We start from the raw sequence: 20,946 nt of genomic DNA on the forward strand, positions 1-20,946 counted from the left end.
CGACTGAGGAAAGACTCACACTGGCAGCATTAGCTGCTCAAATGAGCCACGGAAATGCTCTCCCTGAGCAGACTCGCACCCGGAGCCGCACTCCTGGAGAGCGGTCAGCCCCGGCTGTCAATGGGGCAGAAACTGGGTCTCAGCAGCCTGGCGTCCTGTAGGTGTGGAGCAGCTCCACGTATTGTGGCACCAGGTTCGAGAAGCTGCCCGCCTGAATCCAGCGACCTCCTGCTCGGGCCTTGGGTTGAGAAAACCTCTTGGAAGAACGTAAACGGTCTTTTTCTCACATACCTTCACCTCCTTACTCTGCCGCTTTGATGACTGAAAATTCATAACACACACACTCACACAGTCTGAAACCGCTTGTCCCAAGTGGGGTTACAGTGAACCAGAGCCTAACCCAGCAACACAGGGTGTAAGGCCGTAGGGGGAGGGGACACACCCAGGACGGGATGCCGGTCCATCACGAGGCACCTCAAGCGGGACTTGAACCCCAGACCCACACGAGAGCAGGACCCTGCCAAACCTGCTCCGCCACTGCGCCCCCTCCCAATTCATAACCACTTATAATTTCTTATTTTTATTAAGTTTATAGTAATTCACAGCAGGGCTGAACGCTAGTTAACTCCCGTCCCACATGGCACATGTGTGGCTCCGTGAACTACGGTGCATGAGCGATTATCTGCTGTTCTGCTGCGGGACAATTTTAAGAGGCTCAAAAACAAGTCTGATTATACGAAGGGCAAGAGCATGATGCATGTCAAAGGGTTTGGCTTCGGGACCAAAATCTCAGAGGTTTGGGGCCTTTGACCCGGGGGGGCGTGCACCGGCCTCGGTAAGGTAATTTACTGCGGTAGATGGGCTCTGCGGAAACGGACGTGCTAATCAAACGCTGCGTCCCTTCTACAGACGTGTTCCCGGACGGGACTCGCCCGCCTCGCGGCAGCCGCCAGCGCACTAGAATCAGAGGTCAGCAGCGGGGCAGCGAATCTATGAAGTGACACGCATGTTGGAACGGACTCAACACGCTAAGTCGTGCAAACACGAGACGGGAGTGTAAACGGAGCGCCCGAGGGGGGAGTTCGTACCAGTTCCCGTCTCTCGAGTTTCTTTCCAGATAGCCCGGGTCACCGAGCCACGCCCCCTTCGCACGGCCTCCGGGTGGACCGGGAGGCCGAGCCGTGAGTCAGGAGGGGGCTGTGCCTCCGCCTGTGTTAAACACACACACCGCACCACCGCGTCGCAGCACTCACGTCCAGCTGAGGAGGGACGACGGCGAGGGGTCCGGAGAACCCAGAGCGAGAGGGACGGAGACGGCGGAGAGAATATAGGGGAAAAAACGGGGACGAGGAGAAGAGAATGACTGCGGAAATGCGAGCTGTTCTCCATAGCGCAGAGCAGGAGGAGGCTAAAGACGCTGGAGGGTGTTTGTCGGGTGCCCAGGAAGACACCACCGCTGGGGCTGAGGAGCATCTCCAGGTATCCCAACTGGAGTCGGAGCTCACATCGGCGTGGGTCCCCACGGGGAGGCGCCTGCTCTCCGGCCTGCTGGGGCTCAACGTGGTCATGCTCGGAGCCGCCCTGGTGGCCGCGGGGGCCTTCAGTCGGCAGGGGCTGCTGCACCAGGAGCCCCAGATCTTCATCCTCGTGCTCATGGGACTCAGCGTGCTCTGGATGTTGTGGTACCTGCTCTGGGCTCGGAGGCAACCGGGCCCCCCGCCCCACACGGACCACCACGCCGGGGGCACGACCGTCACAGGTAACCGCCGACCGCACTTCCACACACAAGCGCAGACCTCCGTGTGGGGACAGCAGGCTCTGACATCATTTGCACACGGGGTCACGGTGATTCCAAGACAACTGTGTTGTTTATGGGTTGATGGATGAAGGAAAGCCCAAAGGTCTTCAACCTTCTGCAGCACATCTGCCCCCCAATCAGTAACGGCTTCAGTGAACGTGGCTTTAGGAAAACCTACCACCTTGAAGGGACTTTTTGGGGTCAATGATGGGATCTGCAGCTAAAGCATACGGTCTTGAAGGTGATGCTCTCACTCCCAGTCACTGGTGGTAGCTTCAGGTTTGCCATTCTGGAAACTTCTCTAATCATATCCTCACCCCCCCGTGACAGTGGTGCTCATGATCTTCGGGGCCTTCAGCCTGCTGCTGCACATCTTCAGGATGGGCTACTTCGCCATGATGGCAGAATGCAGACCCCTCACCAAAGTCCTGCTGCCCTTCCTCGAGGCGCCCTTCTTGGGACTGCAGGTGGGGTTTGGTTCCGGGACGGGCCATCTCTCGTTTCTCACACTCACACTCACACACACTCTCCACGCATAAAATAAACACACACATCTTAAATAAACAAAACCAGAAGCAAACGCCGTGACTCCAGTTGCCTGCTCGAACCCGCCTGATGGCCTCGACTTGCGTCTGAAACCTGCCCCTCCTTTTCAACGCACAATGAGCAAAAATTCAGTCGTTGGGTCTAAGGATTTGAAACTGCAATGAAATAAATATTACGCAATATTTGCTTATTTCGCCCTAAGACTGATGCGACAGTAACAGTTGAATAAAAAGTGTTTAATGTCATTTACATTATCTGGAAATAAAGTAAATTCAGCTCACACTTTTATCCAAAGCAGCACAGTGTTAATCCACTTGCACTGATTTACCCCTTTATACAGCTGGCTAATTTCCCTGAAGCAATTCAGAGGAAGTACCTTGCTCGAGGGCAGGGGGTGGGATTTGAACCCATGACCTTCAGATCCTGATACAGCAGCTCTACCCACTACAAAATCAGCCACCCCTCACCCTCAAGCGACTGTTTAGTGGACCGTGATGGTAAAATATGTGGCTGCATGACAGCAGGAGAGCTTTGGGCTGCAGGGTCCCGCAGCAGGGATCCTGACCCCGTCTCACACACCTGTGCAGAGCAAGCAGGGCTGTGGAGTCGGTACACAAAACCTTCGACTCCGACACCAGGAACCCAATAATTGCTTCCGACTCCAACTCCACAGCACCGAGCGCAATCCCGTGTTTCTCAGCAGGAGCAGCTGAGCTGCAGTAAAACGTTGGTAGTCGAAGAAAACGGGATACAAACCCATGAATCTGAGAAGTAACGAAGCAGTATTTAGATCTCAACTCCCAGCATCACTCAGGGGTCCAGATTTGAAGATGAGACACGACTAACTACACACACGTACAGTTAACAGTAGCGGCAGGTAGTGAAGTCCTAGAGCCGTCGTCTTCCATTTGGAAACCCGGGGTTTGACCCGGGTTCGAATCCTCTGCTTTCTCAATCAAGGCACTTCCCCTGAACTGATACAGTAACAACTACCTTGCTGCATAAACAGGTAAATCGGTGTAAGTAGTGTAGTGTGCGAACCTCACACTGTTGTTTCCCTCTGCTGGATCAGACCTACCTGCTGTGGGCTCACTCCAAGGACTGCATCCACAAGCACAAGGTGCTGACCAGGTGACGTCATTCGTCCTCACATCAATCCCCGTTTCATTCACATGACTTCAGCATGTGATCTTTCAGCTGCTGCTATCAGGCATGGAGTGTTTGAGTGGGAGCATCTTAATGAGGTGTGTGTGTGTGTGTGTGGTCTCTCAGGTCTGGCCTGATGCTGATCCTGTGCTCGGACATCCTGCTGTGGCTCAGCGCTGTGACCGAAGACACTGTTCACATGGAGATCGCGCTGGAGAGGGAGAACCGCGAGGGCAACTTCTCCTTTCCGGAGAACGGCACCGATGCCGAGGACTCGGATGACGGTGCGCGCATCGGCACGCTTCTTCCTGAACGCCGGGAGGGATTCAGCACTGCTGAGGGGCAGAGGGAGGTCACTCATCACATTGGCTGAGAACCAAACTTGTAACTCGCACCACATGTTCGCGTCCTATTCTGTCTCTGCTGCCAGGAACCAACGGCTTGCCCCAGTGCTGGTGCGGTGCGTACGCGGCGTGCCGGGTTTTCCGCAAGGGCTTCGAGGTGCTCTACCCCTTCAACATTGAATACTACCTCATGGCAGGCTGCATGTTGTACGTCATGTGGAAGAACGTGGGCCGCCACGTGGGGCCTGGATCCCACATACAGCACAACCAGAAGCTCACGCTGCGCATCGTTCACCACGGCGGCATCCTGCTGGGACCACTGGTGGGGTTATTGGTCCTGCTGGTGGGCGTGATCACCTTCATCCTCTACCAGGTCTGGGTAGGCAGTGCTCGTCACAGCGATGCCTTCCTCCTCTTCTACGGCTACCATCTGGCCGTCCTGCCGGCCATGGCTACGTGCTCTTTTGCCGGCATGGTTGTTTACGAGCTGGAGAAGAGGGCTCGGGAGGCGGGATGCAACCCGACACGGAGCCTAGATGTGCTCCTGCTAGTGGCGGCTGCCCTCGGGCAGCTCTCGCTCTCCTACTTCTCCCTGGTGGCCGCCATGGCAGTGAGGTCCAGAAACCTCCTGGGAAGCCTGGACCTGGCCTACTCCGCCATCTGCCTGCTGGAGCTGGTCTTCCAGAACATCTTCATCATCGAGGGGCTTCACCGACACCCTAGCCTGAAGTGTGCGGCGGGGAAAAGGCGCCTCGGAAGCTCCATTTTCAAGGCGAGTATCTCCGTTTTCCCCCTTAATTCGGTGTTTGTATAACCTTGTCCAGCTGGTTTTGTTTTGCCAGCATGGAAAGTTCTAGGCCCGGTACATCAAGTCTGAGAAGCTGTGCTGGATTCCTGGCTTGGCTGATGGAACAAAAGCGCTTCACCTCGGTTGCACCAGTACAAATACATTACATGTCACAATTTGCAATATGAAAAATTGCAAGGCAAATAAGTGCTGGGGAGTTTGCGTTGTGCAATAACAGCACGTCGTCAAGGACCGAAACATTGATCGCAACATGCGGGGCGATAAGTTCCGCTTCTGTGAGGTTTCTCCGATATAGAAGTTATGGACCTTCTTAAGGAAGAGAAAGACAAAACAGAGATGAACGAGTGCCTGTGTTGCCCCAAAGCAGAAGAAGGTGACCACCGTGCAGGCAACTGATGGGTCTGGAGAACATGCTGCGCTGAATGAAAACAAGGAGCCGACATCACCAACGGTGGACGGAGGAACGCCCCACAAGAACACCTGGACCAAGAGAGCCATTCAGGAGATCTGTGCCTTCCTCATCCTGGCCAATATCATGGTGGGTTCCCTAAGGATCTGGATGAGCGCTGGCTTCTCCACTTACAAACACAACCGGGACAGGAAATCAGGTCATGACTCATTCTGCTCGTAACTCCAAAGCCACATTTACCCATAAGTCATCGTCAAGGAGAGGCTGATAATACAGGCATCCCTCGATTTATTCAAGGTTGAGGTCCTGCAAAAGTCTCAGATGTAGCTATAATATACCATTAATGTACCATCATCAATATAGGCAGGCAATGTCACTGGCAGTGATTTGGTCCCTAATCCTGAGCTTAACCAGGCAATGACTGTATAAAATACTTTTTTTTTTTTTATTGTGAGACTTTCTATTGTAACATTTTTTTAAACTATTTTAAATCACCCTAGAAAGCAGTCCCATCCAGAGTGTTCCCTCCTTAGCATTGCACAAAGTGCTCCTGGGATAGGCTCCAGACTGCCACGACCCCGAGTCGCAGCTGCGTTTACTGATAGAGGACAAGTGAGGAAATATAAATGACAAAAATCAAATGGTATTTGATGCTGAATGTTGAGTAATTAATACAATAACCAGGTGCAGCGTTAAAGCAACTAGATACAAGCTTTAAACACTGTTGGGAAGCTGGTCCCACAACTCAAATTCTCTTTACTGCCACCTGCTGGTTCGGAGGGTAAACCCAGTATGCATCCCCTTCTGCCACAAACCAGATGGATGAAAATTGCTGATTAAATCGGAAAATTTTTGAATCATCAGAAAAATAATTTGATAACTGGAGGAACCAGTGTGCAGTGATCCTCACTATCATGCTGTCAGATTTCACTTCGTACTTATTCCTGTACATTCAGCAAGGTTAAAATTTTTGGAAGCAGATGCTTTTTAATTCTAGGGCAAAATGGAACCTTAAGGTGTGATGTCTTTTGTCCCTCCTAACCCCCCCAAACCCTGCAGCTGTGGGTCATCCCTGCATTCGGTGCCCACCCCCAGTTCGAGAACGGGCTGGGGAAGCAGTTTTACGGTTTCCAGGCCTGGTTCATCCTGGTCAACCTGGGCCAACCATTGGTGGTCTTCTACAGGATGCACTCCGTCAGCGCGCTGATGGAGCTGCTCGTCTCAGCGTGAACGGGAGGGGAGGTGCTTCAGCTCTTACAACCTCATGAGGAAAAATGAGGAACAGATATTCTGGTAACACCAGTTTTTACCTTTCACACCATCAACAGGATTCTGTGGCCCTGAGGACACCTCAGTCCCATGGAAGAACAGCTACTGGGAACAACATCTGGGGGAGAAACATGTCCCTCAGGCACAACAAAATAAGAGTGGAGAATTGCAAATCAAAAATAAATTTTTAAAAATTTAAAAAAAAAAAAAAAATAGGTGTACTTGTTGCAGGCTTGCGTTGAATTAGCTGATCATTGGTAATTGTCCAAAAAAAAAAAAAAAAACAAAAAGAATTTTTGCATAAAAGACTTTTCTTGTTACTTAGTTGTACGTTGCACTTTAGATCAAAAGTGTATTAAGAACAACACATTGATATAGTAAAGTAAGAATAAGTGTGGTGGAGGCTTTTGTTTCATCATTCCCAGACCCCCAGCACCATCCCAGGCCCCGCCCACATTCTCACCCCCATCCATTTGGGAATTGGCACTTGTGTTATTGGCCCCACACCCCTCCACTGTCCTTAAAAACAAGAACACGCAAGGTTTTGGGTTTTTTTTTTTCCTTTTTTTTTTTTTAAACTTTGTTCAGCTATTCATTTATAAAGAATTTTATAATATATTCTACATGTCTTTGAGAGAAAAATAGTCACACAAAGTATATTCATATTTTCATTCTGTATACACATATTAATTTGGGCCAGAGAAGCAACACTGATGTACCGGCATTATTATTAAATCACAGCGCAACACTGTGGCATCTCGCCCCTGCAGGACACACCCTCCTGTCAATCAGAGCCTCGTCCAATCGTGCGACGAGCTCACTAGACACACCCCTCACCTGTCAGTCACTGACAACTGTGAAAATTCATATTTCCAGCAGCAAGGTGCGTCCAGCCCCCTTTTTCCAAATGTCTTTCGATCAGGAGAGCGATCAAGCTCCGTATCTCAGCTTGTCTTGTACCATAAAGTCACATTTTAAAGCAAACGATAGAAAATACAATGCAGGAGTGAAGAGGAAATAGCCACAGTAAGCACAAAAGCAGGGGATGACAGCTTGGGAGGCAGGGGGTGGGGGGGGGGCAAGTCCGACAGAAATCGCCTACAGTGATGGGGAAAAAGGTAAACGCAGGGGGAAAAAAAAATAAATAAATAAAAGTCTTTGTTCAAACCTTTCTACAACTGGCCATGTGGTTTGTCGGTGATAGTGACATGCAGAGCGCCCCCCACTGGTGGACAGTGTTGATCCTACACATTCATAACTGCATGCAAATTAAAAATTAAAAAACCTTATTAAAAAAGGAAAAAGGAAGGAGGCTCCCCGTGCTTCCATTACTCTCATCGTGGAGTAACACCGGCTCACTCATTTCGTGGCGTATTAGTGGTGTGTTCTTAGATGTCTTTATTTTACATCTACAACGGGGGAAATGCAACTTCGCTAAACACCAGTGTGGAGGCGTATCACCTGGAGGTGTTTTACCTGTACTACTGATAACTTCTGCTCTGCAACCTGAATAGGGGGAAGGAACCTGCTGATGGTCCTGGTTACCGTGACCGAGTCGTGGGTGAAAGTGGGGGCGACCCTGGTGTCCTCGCCAACTTAAGGACAACAAATGGAAACGAGGCAGAGCGAGGAGCACGGGTCCCTTGCAAAGTGACGACAGGCCTGTTCCTGGTCACCTCTTCTCTTCCCTCCTCTTCCAGGACAGTGGGAGTGATGACAGTAGGGGCTGGAGGGGCAGGGTTGGGGACAGATGGGACGGGGATACAGCCCAGTCCTGTCTGCGTACAGCCCGCCTTCCGTTACTCCGTCTACACTCGCTGGATCTCGAAGAGACGGACGTCTGTGTCGTACCAGATCGGGGGGTCCACGTTTCTACACCAAGGACACACAAGAGAAGCGGTCATTAAGTACTTCACAGAGCTCTGCGCTCTAACACAGCGACTCAGGACTAATATATACACATCGACTCCTCCACTTGCAAACAAAACTGGGAGCAGAGGTCCGTTTGTAACTCATTTTGTTTGTAACTCCAAAGTTACTTTTAGAATTGAGTCACAATCAATAAGAGCTTCATAGCACAGATGCCCCTCGTTTTAATTTACAGGATTAGATACTGTAGAACCCTCAAAACTATAATAAAATAGAACTTAATTCTAATATTTATATTAATACTTTTAGCTGATTCTTTTTTCTAAAGCAACTTATAATTATTTACATATTCACAGAGCACGGTAATTTTTACTGTATCATTTCATTGTAAGTATAGAGATCAAGGCCTGTACAGCTATAGGGAGATTCAAACCGGGGTCGTTTGCATGCAAGGTGGCAGCTCTAACCACTACACTGTCTGGTTCTCCTAACAATTTCATTAGGTTCAAACCACATTAAAATTAAAACTAATTGAAAATGGGGGGGTGGAATTCTCTACAAGCTCTTATTCCGTTCTGATTGTTGACCAATTCATCCCATAAGATGTGTAACATCTCATCTTGGTATTGATCATGAACGCTGAGGAAGAGAAGACACTGAAGGGTTTAAACACTGTGGAAGTGAATGGAATTAAGGCGGTCCTACACTCCTAGTCTCTTTGGATGCACTCTACCAACAAACAGAAATGATTGAAAACAAGCCAGAAAATTCTATGAAATAGGAAAGAAAATAGCACCACTGTTTGTAACACAAAGAGGCATTGTATGCAGATTAATGGGTAGATTCTACACTATATTACATTACATCGGCGTGGACGTCAATGGTCCTCCTCAAGGATACGATGGCTTGCATTCCAAACGCTCAGTACTTTGTAATGAGCTACAACCAACACTTCCTACATCAAATGGATCGGGGAGATTATATAAACAGAGTAGGTGACTCAACGTACTGATGGCGCAACACATCCTGAAGTCACACTCACCGCAGGTAGACCACGCCCCACATGTATGTGCGGAACCACATGGCGGTGCCAGCGTTGGCCTGGTACTTCCGGATCAGGATGGGGTGTGGCACCGGCAGGAGACCCACCAGGGTCCCGTGCTGGAGGAATTTCAGGATCTCCGACTCGTCGGTCAGACCCCTGAGGGAGATGAAGGGTGAGGGTGAGGGCCAGATTCACAGACCTGAGGGAACATCTCACCTGAGTGAACATCTTACTTGTCAATGCAGATCTTCTCCACCTGAGGGACCAACACCTGCAGCAGCCGCATGATGGTTTGCAGCGGGAGCTTGGTTTTCCAGGAGAGCACCTACCGGGGAGGACGGCTTGGTTACTCTCCAAGGACAGACCACCTGTGAATTCTCCATCTCTAACCATTTCCCTGCATCTTGGGACACCAAGTTGTGTGCTCATTTCTGGAGGGAGCAGTAATCAAGTCAACATTTGTTTTCTACAAAGGAGGAGATACCACAACAAGCCAGAGGAAAACCCATGAATTTGACATTCTCTTCATCACAGGTAGAAAGCCAAAAAAAGCTGAGTGGAGGAGTCTCAACTTCTAGGAACTTTACACAGTCTGCTGGGTGGAGAAGCTCACCCACTCCGGTGTGGGGGTCCAACAGGTAGTTGAGGACACACTGGTTAGGCGTTTTCGTGCCGTCTCAGCCTCCGTGTAGAAGACATCCTGGGAAGAGGGAGAGCACAGAGATGGGACCATCAACTATAGATCCACACACACAGCAGCACAGTCACACACGGTCTCAGAAGTAAAGACGCTCCTAGCTCCGTGGCCACTACCTCATTATCCCTTCCCGAATTGGACTCGGTGTCGCTGGCTCCGCCAACACCACTCTGCTCTGACTGGGTCTGAGGGGAGTCCACCTGCTGGACTGAGACCATTGTTCCATCCTCAGAAACCTGGGACTTCTCAGTCAGCTTATCGATACCTGAAGGGGAAGTTAGATTGAGGGATCAAACACATTGTTAAATCTCCAAAAACAGGTAATGGGGAAAAAAGACAAAAAAAATCCAGGTAAGGATCATATCAGAATCGTGTCCGTGTTGCACGCAGCGAAATCATCCGTGATCTGACCGACATCAAAGAACCAGGTAGCACGGAAACAAACGGAAACACCTCCTTCTCTTACAGCGGTCAAACAACAACCTGTCACCTTCAGATAACCAGTAGGACAACTCATGCAGAACATAGCTAGTTGGTTATGGAACTGATATAGGGTGAAGAATGGCCTGCCCATTGGTCCAAGCTCTGTACCTGGGGTGGCAGCCAGGCTGGCCTTCAGTGTGCCGGGTTCAGCCGGCACAGCCGGTCTGGAGCCCTCCATGGACACTGTTTCCTGGGAGTTGGTACGCGAGATAGCATCTGGCGACTTCTTCTTCCTCTGCAGAGCCTTCTGGATGGACACAGGGTCTGACGGTAGGTTGGCCAGCTGGTGGAACACGTTGCGTTTGCGGATGATGGCGTAAACCAGGTTGCAGTTGCCTGGAAGGGAGGGACACCGCGAGCCCAGCATGTCATCGCTCAGATGACTGACAAGAGGTCAGGCTTTCTGCATCTGCTGCCTGTGGGCCAGGGTGACTGAGGCTTACCGTCGAACTGGTATTGGATGATGTTGTTGAAGACCTCCAGCAGGAAGAAGACCAGATGGTGGTTCTGTGAGGCAGAGAACAGGAACCAGGTGGTGGAGAAGGCCTCCAGGAGGTGAAGGAGTTTGTTGGCCGCAACCATGGACAAGCTCTTCAGATAGGGTGACACTGTTGATAAAGCAAGGTCAGGTGAGGCTGTGTAATGCACACCTCCAGCCAATAGGCGGTACGTACATGTGTTCTTTTCTCACCATTCACCACAATTGTGAGCAGACAGTCGAACAGCGGCTGCAGACGCTGGTGTCCGCTGGTAATGATCTTGTGGAAAACCTTGAGAGCACAGATTTGAGACAATTATGGTATCTCAGAAAGCTGGGACTCACAAGTGCATGCTGGGACTTGTAGTTCCATTTGCCTGTGAGATACCCACCACAATGAGCAAGTCAGCATGGGTGCCAGTGAAGACGGGAATGTCCATTGGCACTCGAACCGTGTAGGGCTTGTTGAGCCGCACGCCAAAATTGCGCTCACCGCTGAGCAGCAGTAGAATGAAGACACCAATATGCATGAGACCCACTCGAGCTGCAGAGATGCACACACGTGTTAAACTAGTGAAACTTTGTCCTTCATGAATAACATGCACACATGCAAAAATAAAAGTTTTAAACCCCGCCCCCTCACTCACACTGGTCAGCACGAGCATCATTCAGGTAGTACAGGATGGGTACCAGGATGTCCAGTACATCACTGCTCTTCAGCACGAAGAACAGGAATTTCTGAAACACAGCATGAAGATCATTTCAGTCAACTGAGCCACAGGAAGTTGGAGAGGATCAAGCAGCACAGAACCCCAAGTTAGTTCCCGTACTTTATTGAAGTCACACAGCTTCCAGAAGAGCACCAGCAGCTCCTGGTGGAACTGGATTTTCTTGGTAGAGTTGGGCAGGTACGTCTGCATCAGGGGGTTGTTCAGGAGACGGGCCAGACCTTTCAGGATGAAGGAGAAATCCTATACAGCAGGAGAAATTGGTGGTAGATGTCATTCAGCAGCACTACAAACATGGTGAAAGGCCTCCAAGATGATATGTAATAATATCACATTTTTAATGATGGGGAGGCATCATAGATGTATAAGGGTCAGGTCATCTCACCTCCTCTCTGTGGATTCTGGACAGATAGTTGACAAAGAGGTTGTCTGGACCTGCCGGCTGAAAGAGACAATTTTTATTGAACTGCAGTCTATCACCATTACAATGCAGAAGCCACGCCCATTTGTGAAGCGCTCCATGGATCTCACTTCTGGCTCATCCAGGCCAGAGGGCGAAGCCGAGGGGTCCAGGGAGTTGGTGGCGGCGGCTCCTCCCTCGTGCTCCAAAGTGACGATGAGGATCTGCACAGCCTGCTCCACCAACTGCTCCCGGTAGTCAGAAAAGAGCAGGTGATTGTAAGGGATGCCGTAGCCAACCGGGTCGTAGGCACACACCACGTTGAGCAGCGAGGTGAAGAGGGGCAGGGCGTGCCTGAGGGTCAGAGAGCCAGTTGTTTGTGAGCAGGCTACTAGGAACCGCAGAGTAAGTCTCTGAACTTGTGTCGGGCGTACGTCTCACCTGTTTTCTGTGGAACAGAAGAAGGTCACCCAAGGGTTGAGGATGTTGCTGTCAGATGCAGGCGGCAGGTACATGGCCTCAGAAAAGCAGGTTAGCAGCAGCTTTAGCAGTTCAGTCCTGAACAAGGTAGAGGAGTCAAGACAAGAGGAGATATAAGAGTTACCGCCCATCAAGAAAGGGTGACGACAGAGACCACCATCCAACTCCTTCACATGGAATTGTTTAATCCGTACTCATACGGATAGAGTCATCCTAGAAGTTGAGTTTGCAACCAGTTCCTTAACCACCAAGTCTCCTGCTGTTTGGCTCACCTGTTGAGGTCATGGATGTAGTTGAGCGGTGGGGATTGAGCAAAGCCCACCCCAGCTTCCCAGATGTACTCACAGCTGTCAATGGACTGTATGTCCTCAGCGGTGTCCTGCAAGAGAAACCACGTGACCATAGGCCACCAAGAGTGCCTGGGTAGGTCACGTGACCACCAATACCACCAGGGAATGGTGGAACCTTCTGCATCATGCGATCATCAGTCCACAGCTGCCATGAGAAGGTGATGTCTCTCCTCTGAAGTAGTGTGTTTATGCACCAATTCCACATGGTAGAAGGAGATCACCAATACTGTCGGGGTGTCCTTAACACTCCCCGTGGTGTTCAATGGCATCTGTCGTTGTCCCTTTCTCCAGTGGTTTTCATGCCATGATGCCTCAATAGGCAATCAACTTAACGGGTTGGAATAAGTCCATAGGGCACATGGCATAGATAGTAACACCCACTTTACCTCCTCTACCCCTCACCAAACAAGGCAAAAACCTGCAGTCTATCAAGTGTTATGGCTTTATCAGACATTATTAATAGTTCATGACTCAGAGTCTGAAGCTGTGGGGGCTGATTGTGGGATCCTAAGGTGGAGGACCATCTTGGAAGAAGGCTTATGGACAAGCTTATGGATCTGCAACCTTAAGGCCTCGGTAAACAAGATACTTATACATCAGAATATTTTACTGGAGTATTTTGGGGTAACATGGATCCTACTGTAACTTGCTATAGAACAATGTATCAGCTAAGCAACAAAATATCAATGAACAACAACAACAGAAATAATGAAGCCAAGCAGCCATACACCTGACCAGGTACACATTTGTTCTACGCGGGTTAATATTCTACAAACAGTAACTGGGGAAAATAAAAGCCCTCAAGGCAGAGCAAGGGGAGGGGACTGAGGACACACACAAAAGCCCAAGTTCTCTTCCGCACACTGGTTTGCTTAAAATACAGTCTAAAAACAGATGTCTACGTGGCTGTTGGAAAACACCAAGCAACTTTCACCTTAACGACCGGAGAGTTTGGCGAGCACACAGCCCTGTGACACGATCTAACACACCTCCAGGATGTTTTCCACCTCCGCATCTCTTTTCCCCCTCGTACCACCACTCATCCTGCATCCTCTACTCAGAAGAATACCATAAGGCCTTGGGCAGCTGGCGTTTTTTTGCCTTCCTAGCTAGAAGCTCACAACAGATCCACTCCACGATGGCACCTGGGATTGTCATTAACACCTCGGTTCCGTGTCAGGATGTCAGGGATGACGCACATAGAGGTCCTTCACCTTGAGCATCCATGCTCGATGCTCCACTTTCACATCAACGTAGTGCAACGACTCATCTTCCAGTTTCACAGACAGTAGCACTGTTGTGACTATTTGCAGCACCAGCGGTGGCCCCACATGATTCCATTGACTCGACACAAACCGATGATGATGAGCATTGAGGGAATGGTGGGTTACTCACTGGGCTGCCCTTCTTGTGGCTCTGCACTGTGAAGTCAGGACAGAAAAGCAGATCGGCAACAGCCAGGAGCAGCGATTCCGCAAGGGGTCTTGCGCCATCATCATCGCCCTCATCCACCTGTTGGGGGTGACAAAGTAGATGCTCAAACAAACAATGACTGACACATAACTCATGGGATGCTGCTTTCATCTCAGGCTTAAATAAGGTGTCTCCTCACCCCTGATTTCCAGATGTCACAGACAACGCTCCCAAAAATTTCTACGAGGCCATGTACGCAATAAACTATATTTGTGTAATACTTTTATTCATATGCATGCCATGACAATGAAGACAAATGATCTAACATAATATAAATTACAAGAGCGAAAAGTAACACTAGTGAGAACAGGAAGACAAAGACAATAAGTATATGCAGGTGTGATAGAAGTTATGCTTATATACAAGTCAGTTTAAATTGTCTGTTATGTAAAACTGGTGCTTTATGTGGACTTCGGTTAACGGACCATGTGCACAAGCGCACAGCTTACGGGGACCATTGATCACGGGCAGTAATCAGAATAATGCTCTTTAAAATTTGTACAACTCTTGCCCTGTAAAGTTGGAAAGATGTGCAGTTTCAGTAGAACAGTACAGGGTGGATTTGAAGGTCTTGGTTAGATGGCCAGGTAAGCAGATCCATGGCAAACAAATGTGGAATAATGACACAGAATCGCCGTTTTGCTCCAAAGCAGCACCTCGTTTCCTCTGCACCCCCTTGCCAGAGCAGCGCTTGTTTTGCCACCACACTTTAATTAAAGGTGACCCTCGTACTCCTCCAATCACAGCGGCTTGGAGGGAGGAGTATCAGGTGTGTTGGAACACAAAGGTGCATCTGACGCAGTAGAGGCGATGAGAAAATGGGCAGTGGGGACTGACACTAGCTGTTCCAGCCCATTTGGTCAAGAGGACCCAGTGTGCAACCAGAAACCCATATCTTCTCATTGTAGAGCGGTAGGGGTGGGGCTGGGATGCTGAAATCATGCTGGTCACAGAAGTGATACTTGGAGAGGGGGGGGGCCTGTTCACCAACCTGAAGCAAAGCCAGGTCAGCCCAGGCTCGCCTGGAACAGACAGTCTTATCTAGTGCATGCTGGGCCATCCTCGGGCTTCTGCATCCCACACAGGCACCATCCCTCCATCGGCACTCATTGAAGAGAAGAGCCCCTGCACATTCGGCAACCCTCCGATATCTCCCCTTCGCGAAAGCCGAGCGCTCGAGCTGTTTTGCAATCCCTGAGAAGGTAACCCTTTTCCAGAAGGATCTCACGGGCCAATCTGCTCTCACAGAAGAACACTGTGTCTGGACAAAGGGGGCACTTGTTGCTGCCGTTCCATTCTAAAGCCCCATGCCATCCGAGACCAAGCAGGACACACCGATGCTGTACAATGGCTCACTGTGCTCTGCGAACCACCGCCCAACAACACTTCCAGCAGGTGAATTCGACTGTGGCAAAAACAAACGCATCGACGCGAAGGAACAAGGGCCACCGCACTCGACGAGATCCCTGTTTAAGCGGCGTTGTCCCCGCACAGCGAGGGCATCTGATAGAGTTGTTTGGTTAGCTACCTCAAACACAGCAGGGCTTGGGTACACACAAAAGCGCGGCGTGCCTTTCCCATGACTGGCGTCACTTCCGCGTGGGGCTCTCGGACCGGCTGCCTTTGGGAAAAGACCTGCTCGACTACACCTGCGATGGGGCTGGCCCACAAGTTTACACAACGGTTAAAAATGACAAAATAATATAAAGTAGTCCTAACACCTCCAGACTCAGTGATTCGGTATAATCTAACCCAAAAGGAAACTGATCCATTATTGTGTAAGCGAAAGGAGCCTCCTACACGCACAGGTTCCACTGGGATTCCACGGCAAGCACCTTATCAGCAGCTTATCGCCATCGCTCTACTGCTTAATCAGTCGTAAAATGCACATGAGCCAGTTTCCAGGCATCCGTCACCACAGCAGTGGTAACGTGCATTTATGAATCTGCCACCACATATGACAGCATATCCCAAAGCTCAACCTAGATACTGTGGGGAAATCTCCCAAACTGTGCAACTCCCAAAAACAGAGATTCTCCTTCTCTGAGCTCCTTTAAATCCAAGCTTAAGACCCAATTGTTTGGTACTGCCTTTGTGTGCTCATTTTCTCATTTTTCTGCATTAACTTGTTTTACTATTTCCCCCCCCCCCCCCTTTTCATTTTTACTGTGATCATCGCTATCATCATAGTCATCCAGAAAGGCTTCCAACATCAAAAATGTGACAAAAATGCTGAACTCTTACAATAATAAAATTTAAACCGTGACATCAGGAAAAGTGCTGCAAAACACGGTTACCCGAGGGCTCGAGTCCTAATGCTGGTGCCCGGGTTTGTATTTGTTTTTTGTCAAGTTCTGAAAGTCATGTGACACCAGAAAAGAGGTGTGAAACTCTGTACGGATTCCTCGTAAAGGCTGGTTGCGACGCAGAAGGGACAGCTGCACCCTCGTCGACTGAACACGACACAGCTCTACTCAAACAAACGCTTGCCCTGCAGCAGACCTTGTAAAAGCCTGCAGCGCAGAGGAATTTTACACACTGGGCATAGGAAATAAGGCACTCATTTCCACATCATTTAAAATATAGCCAAGAATTTATCAGAAAAACATACCAGTGCATTTTATTGAAGTGGAATGCTTACTGCTGTATGGAGTTTGCATGTTTAGATGGGTTTCCTCCTACAGTCCAAAGACATGTGTTCCAGGTGGACTGGCGACTCAGTTGTCTGTGCTGTGCGTATATGAGACAGCCTGGTGTCCAGCATAGGGTGTGAACAGCCTCTTACCCAATCTTTTTAGGGTAGACTCTGGGACACTTGGATGCTGAACTGGACAAAGTGTTATTGATAATGGAGGGGCGGACGCCCTTAAGCACTTTAGTGTGTATCAGCACAGGTCCCCCTGTCACCACGTTGGGATGGATAGACTCTGGACCATCACAATGCTGCAGTGGACAAGTGCTTATTGACAGTAAGAGACCGAGTAAGTGTGAGCGGGTTACACAGAATGCTACTACTCATTCGTTGACCTTTTATTCATCTCCTGGAAGGTGTTTTTTCTATGTTCACTATGCACTTCTAGCTTTGTTCCTGTGACCGGGTGTGCGTCTATGTTTTATCTGTGGGCTCCAGCACCACAGCGCGGATGCTGTTATCACATCGATGTTTGCCTCGAGTTTATTGCGCCCGCTGCACCTTTCCATCCCGAGTGCGTGTTTAGCAGACACTCCTTTCCCCACTTTTAGTACCTAGGAGTGTCTGCCAAGCGCACAGGTGGAATCCGAACACCGAGTTGGCAAAGACCAGCGATCGCGAACCCGGAGCATCGTGTTCCTACAACAGAAAAAGTATGGAAACGCCAGATGGAACGACACACGAATCACACAAAGGTACAAAGAGGCACAGTCAATGCAGGATAGGATCCGAACCGAGAGGGACCAGAGATTTTGGGCGTTTTCTGTACCAGGTGCCGCCAACCTGGATTTAACACATGGTGATCTTTAATAGCAGCCGATAGGATAAAAAATGAAACACACAAACACACACTGCTAGCCAGGCCCACGGACACACTGCCTGCACTTACCCCTGCCCGTCCGGCGCCAGGCACCGTGGACCAGAAGAAGCCCCTCCAGTCGGGGTCCTCGAAGATGTAGGGCAGGATGCGCGTGAGCAGCCGGGTGCAGTTCAGAACAATCTGCCTCTCCTTGTCCGAGGCACAGCCTGAATCTGCCCCCTGGACCAACTTCTCCACCGCCTGGGAGAGGGACAGCGGCTTGTGAGTTTCAGCCTGGAGGACCAGGCGCATATATATATATATATATACACACACACACACACACACACACACACACTAAAAGCAGTAAGGACAGGATTTCACCACTTCTTATTCAAAACCAGCAGTGTTTCTGTTTCTCACACTGAGAAAACACGTGGGTCAAATTACAGCGAATCACAACGGGCCATCTGCTGCAGACACATGACCCTTGACCTCTCGGGGGCCCAGCAGCGATTAGAAGCAATGTGGCGACAATAAGCCCTGAAAAGCCAGTGCTTTTCCTCGCCGCTGGCACTCCCGTGACAGGAAACGCCGCTCACGGAGGAAATCGAAATTAAACGACCGCTCGGTCGCCACGGGACAGTCGGCGCCTTCTTTCCGAAAGCGGGGGGAGCCTGTTTGAACGGAGCCCCCAGCTGAAGGATCGTGGCATCTAGAAAGCAGACCCCCCCCCTGCTTTGAGATTTATCCATCCGTTTTCCCAGAACCCTTCTGCTGCTCCCACTGATAGGGCGATCCGGGAAGCGGGGCCGCACCAGCCCTTTTCCTGTCTCGGCCCGCGCTGGATGTTGGCTCCCTGCCCCAACCCCCCCAGCACTGCCCTCCTACACCCTCCTTGGGATCGCACACACAAACACGCACAGGACATGCAAAAACACACGCACATCACTCCTCTGAGGCGCTCTGCTTCTGCACACACGTGACGAGACGTTTCCGACGCTCACCGCGCGCCACAGAAGGGACCCGCTCGGCGTTTCATCGGCTCGGGTGGCTAGAAACCAGCCAACCGTTTCAAATATACCTGCTTGTTTTATTGGGGGTTTTTTTTATGTTGCAAAACACACACGGAGCATTTAAATTCACCGTCATCGTACATATTTCTCCATTCCTTCAAATTCTAGCCTTTGACTGCAGCATGTCCAGCTACAAACCACGATTCCCAGGTCTAACAGCTGTTTCCACGTTGGATTTCAAACCTTGGGTCCAGTTCCCTTGCAACACTTTTTTCTGTCTGCATCTCAGTTTCATGGAACCTCCCCGTACATCAGCTCTTGTGCCTTGAGCCATCGCCGACTGTGGAGGAAACAGCACCTTGTAGCAGAGGGTTGCCAGGTTGGAGGGGGATTCCTCTCGGACGGCCCGGATCTCTGCCGCCGGCACCAGCGCGAAGACGTCCTGGACCGAGATGGTCGTGTCGGCCCAGAACTGGTCCCAGAAGGCATCGTCCGTGGCCTCCACAGGCTGGGGGGGGTGGTTGGAGAAGAGGTTTCCAAGGGGACACGACAACTGGGGACATGAGGACTAACTTGGACAGTAGGGTTATATTTGCACGTCTTGTTGGGAAAGGACATACAGTAATCTGACAAAGTTTTCTTTAATCCTGATGTCAATAACATTTGTGGGAAAAAAGCTCCTTTTGTTAAATGTGAGATGCAGATACAAAAATGTCCCGCTAGTAATACCACATTAAAACAAGTGTAAATTCTTTATAACCCATCAAAGAAACTCCCACATAATATTACTGCACACCTTCCAGGTCAAACTGATTACAAGTCATCCTAAGGGATTTTAATCAAAGCGAATACGTGTCTCGGACTATTGATGTGTTCATGAAAATGTTTCTGTCCTCCGTGTCCGCGCAGCGCGGCCCGTATCTCTGCCGGTCCACCTTAAAAAGCTGCAACGGCGGGGAAGCGGCTAGTCACTGAAACACGTCATCGGTCCACCTCGAACCAGCACAAATGGGCTCCGATAACCCTCAAAACAAAATAATTTCGTGACAAAAAAGGTCAATCTCTAAACACAGAGCTCCCGTAGGTGTGTTTCCAAGTCCAATAACGTCAACATTGGCGTTACTGTGATACAGTCTCCTCTGATCCACCTTAAAATGACTTCACCTGCTGTCCAGGTTTAATTATATAACCTTTTCAAATAAAATTAATAATCAATCGTAAAAACAGGCGATACTGACACTACGAATCCAGCTAGGAATTCAAAAGAGCATCGATGTATTACTATAAATTAATAATGCGTTTATTATCGAGGCAAATATTAATATAGACTGACAACTGCCACTGCCAGGAACAACCTCATAATTTACAATAACACAAATCTTACAAGAAACGCTCCGATTTGAACGCATGTTCTAATTAAATAAGGACCGGAGATGTGCGTGAATTCATCAGTGGACATGTTATCACGTCTGACTGCGGACAGTTATTTTATTATCGTTACCATCCATTGCCATGGAAACGGTGCATTACTGAATGTATTTGAATGACCAAATGATACAGTAAAAATGGCGGTTTAAATACTATTTTTATTTATTTATTTTTTTTAAAAAAACATCCTCCATTACCCCCCTGGCTGGTGGAGCTCAGCCATCTGGTGCTTATCTCTCACAACGCATGTAGTCACAGCGCTGCTGCTAAAAGGTGATCATTATTATCACTACTATTAATAAAGTTGTGCAAATGACGGGAGACGAACCTGTGTCCTGGTGGTGAGCTGGATCACGGCTTTCCTGAAGTTCAGCTTGGAGTCGGAGGAGCCCATTGTGTCTTCTTCTGCTTCCAGGGACCGCTGTGTCGAGGCGCCCTAATCTCTCCTCTCCTCCTCTGCGCTCCTCATCCACCTCCCACAGCCGCCCCGCCCCCCTGCATCGCCCCTCCCGGCCCCTCCCACAGCGCCTCCCTCGGCCACACCTCCCGGTAACCACGCCCACTTTCCCGCATAACCACGCCCACAGCCCCTCCCGCCGCTCCTTACTAGCCCAGTGACTCCTCCCACCGCCCCACAACGTCACTCCTGACCCCTCCCACTGCCCCGCCTCGCAACCAGGATCCAGGA

At 49.8% G+C, this 20,946-nt stretch overlaps 2 protein-coding genes across 2 annotated transcripts; one reads left to right on the forward strand and one right to left on the reverse strand.

Annotated features, from left to right (window-relative positions):
• Positions 1–1,245: 1,245 nt before the first annotated feature.
• LOC108924714 (proton channel OTOP3-like) lies at positions 1,246–6,449 on the forward strand. The gene is made up of 7 exons (XM_029250649.1): positions 1,246–1,759; positions 2,129–2,265; positions 3,417–3,475; positions 3,617–3,774; positions 3,921–4,606; positions 5,007–5,180; positions 6,111–6,449. Exons 1-7 carry the CDS (start codon positions 1,360–1,362, stop codon positions 6,279–6,281), a joined length of 1,785 nt encoding a protein of 594 aa, XP_029106482.1. The 5' UTR covers positions 1,246–1,359; the 3' UTR covers positions 6,282–6,449.
• Positions 6,450–6,904: 455 nt separating this feature from the next.
• Positions 6,905–20,704, reverse strand: hid1b (HID1 domain containing b). Its single transcript, XM_018736232.2, has 19 exons — positions 20,587–20,704; positions 19,189–19,338; positions 17,905–18,075; positions 14,246–14,362; positions 12,773–12,879; positions 12,462–12,578; positions 12,152–12,374; positions 12,006–12,062; positions 11,723–11,863; positions 11,540–11,630; positions 11,285–11,436; positions 11,106–11,184; positions 10,858–11,022; positions 10,523–10,750; positions 10,048–10,196; positions 9,848–9,934; positions 9,468–9,559; positions 9,232–9,390; positions 6,905–8,192 (listed from the first exon to the last, which is right to left on the reverse strand). The coding sequence occupies exons 1-19, from the start codon at positions 20,650–20,652 to the stop codon at positions 8,129–8,131; spliced, it is 2,415 nt and encodes an 804-aa protein (XP_018591748.1). The 5' UTR covers positions 20,653–20,704; the 3' UTR covers positions 6,905–8,128.
• Between the last annotated feature and the right edge of the window lie 242 nt (positions 20,705–20,946).

Source organism: Scleropages formosus, chromosome 3, assembly GCF_900964775.1.
Source record: "Scleropages formosus chromosome 3, fSclFor1.1, whole genome shotgun sequence".
In the NCBI taxonomy this organism is placed as follows: domain Eukaryota; kingdom Metazoa; phylum Chordata; class Actinopteri; order Osteoglossiformes; family Osteoglossidae; genus Scleropages; species Scleropages formosus.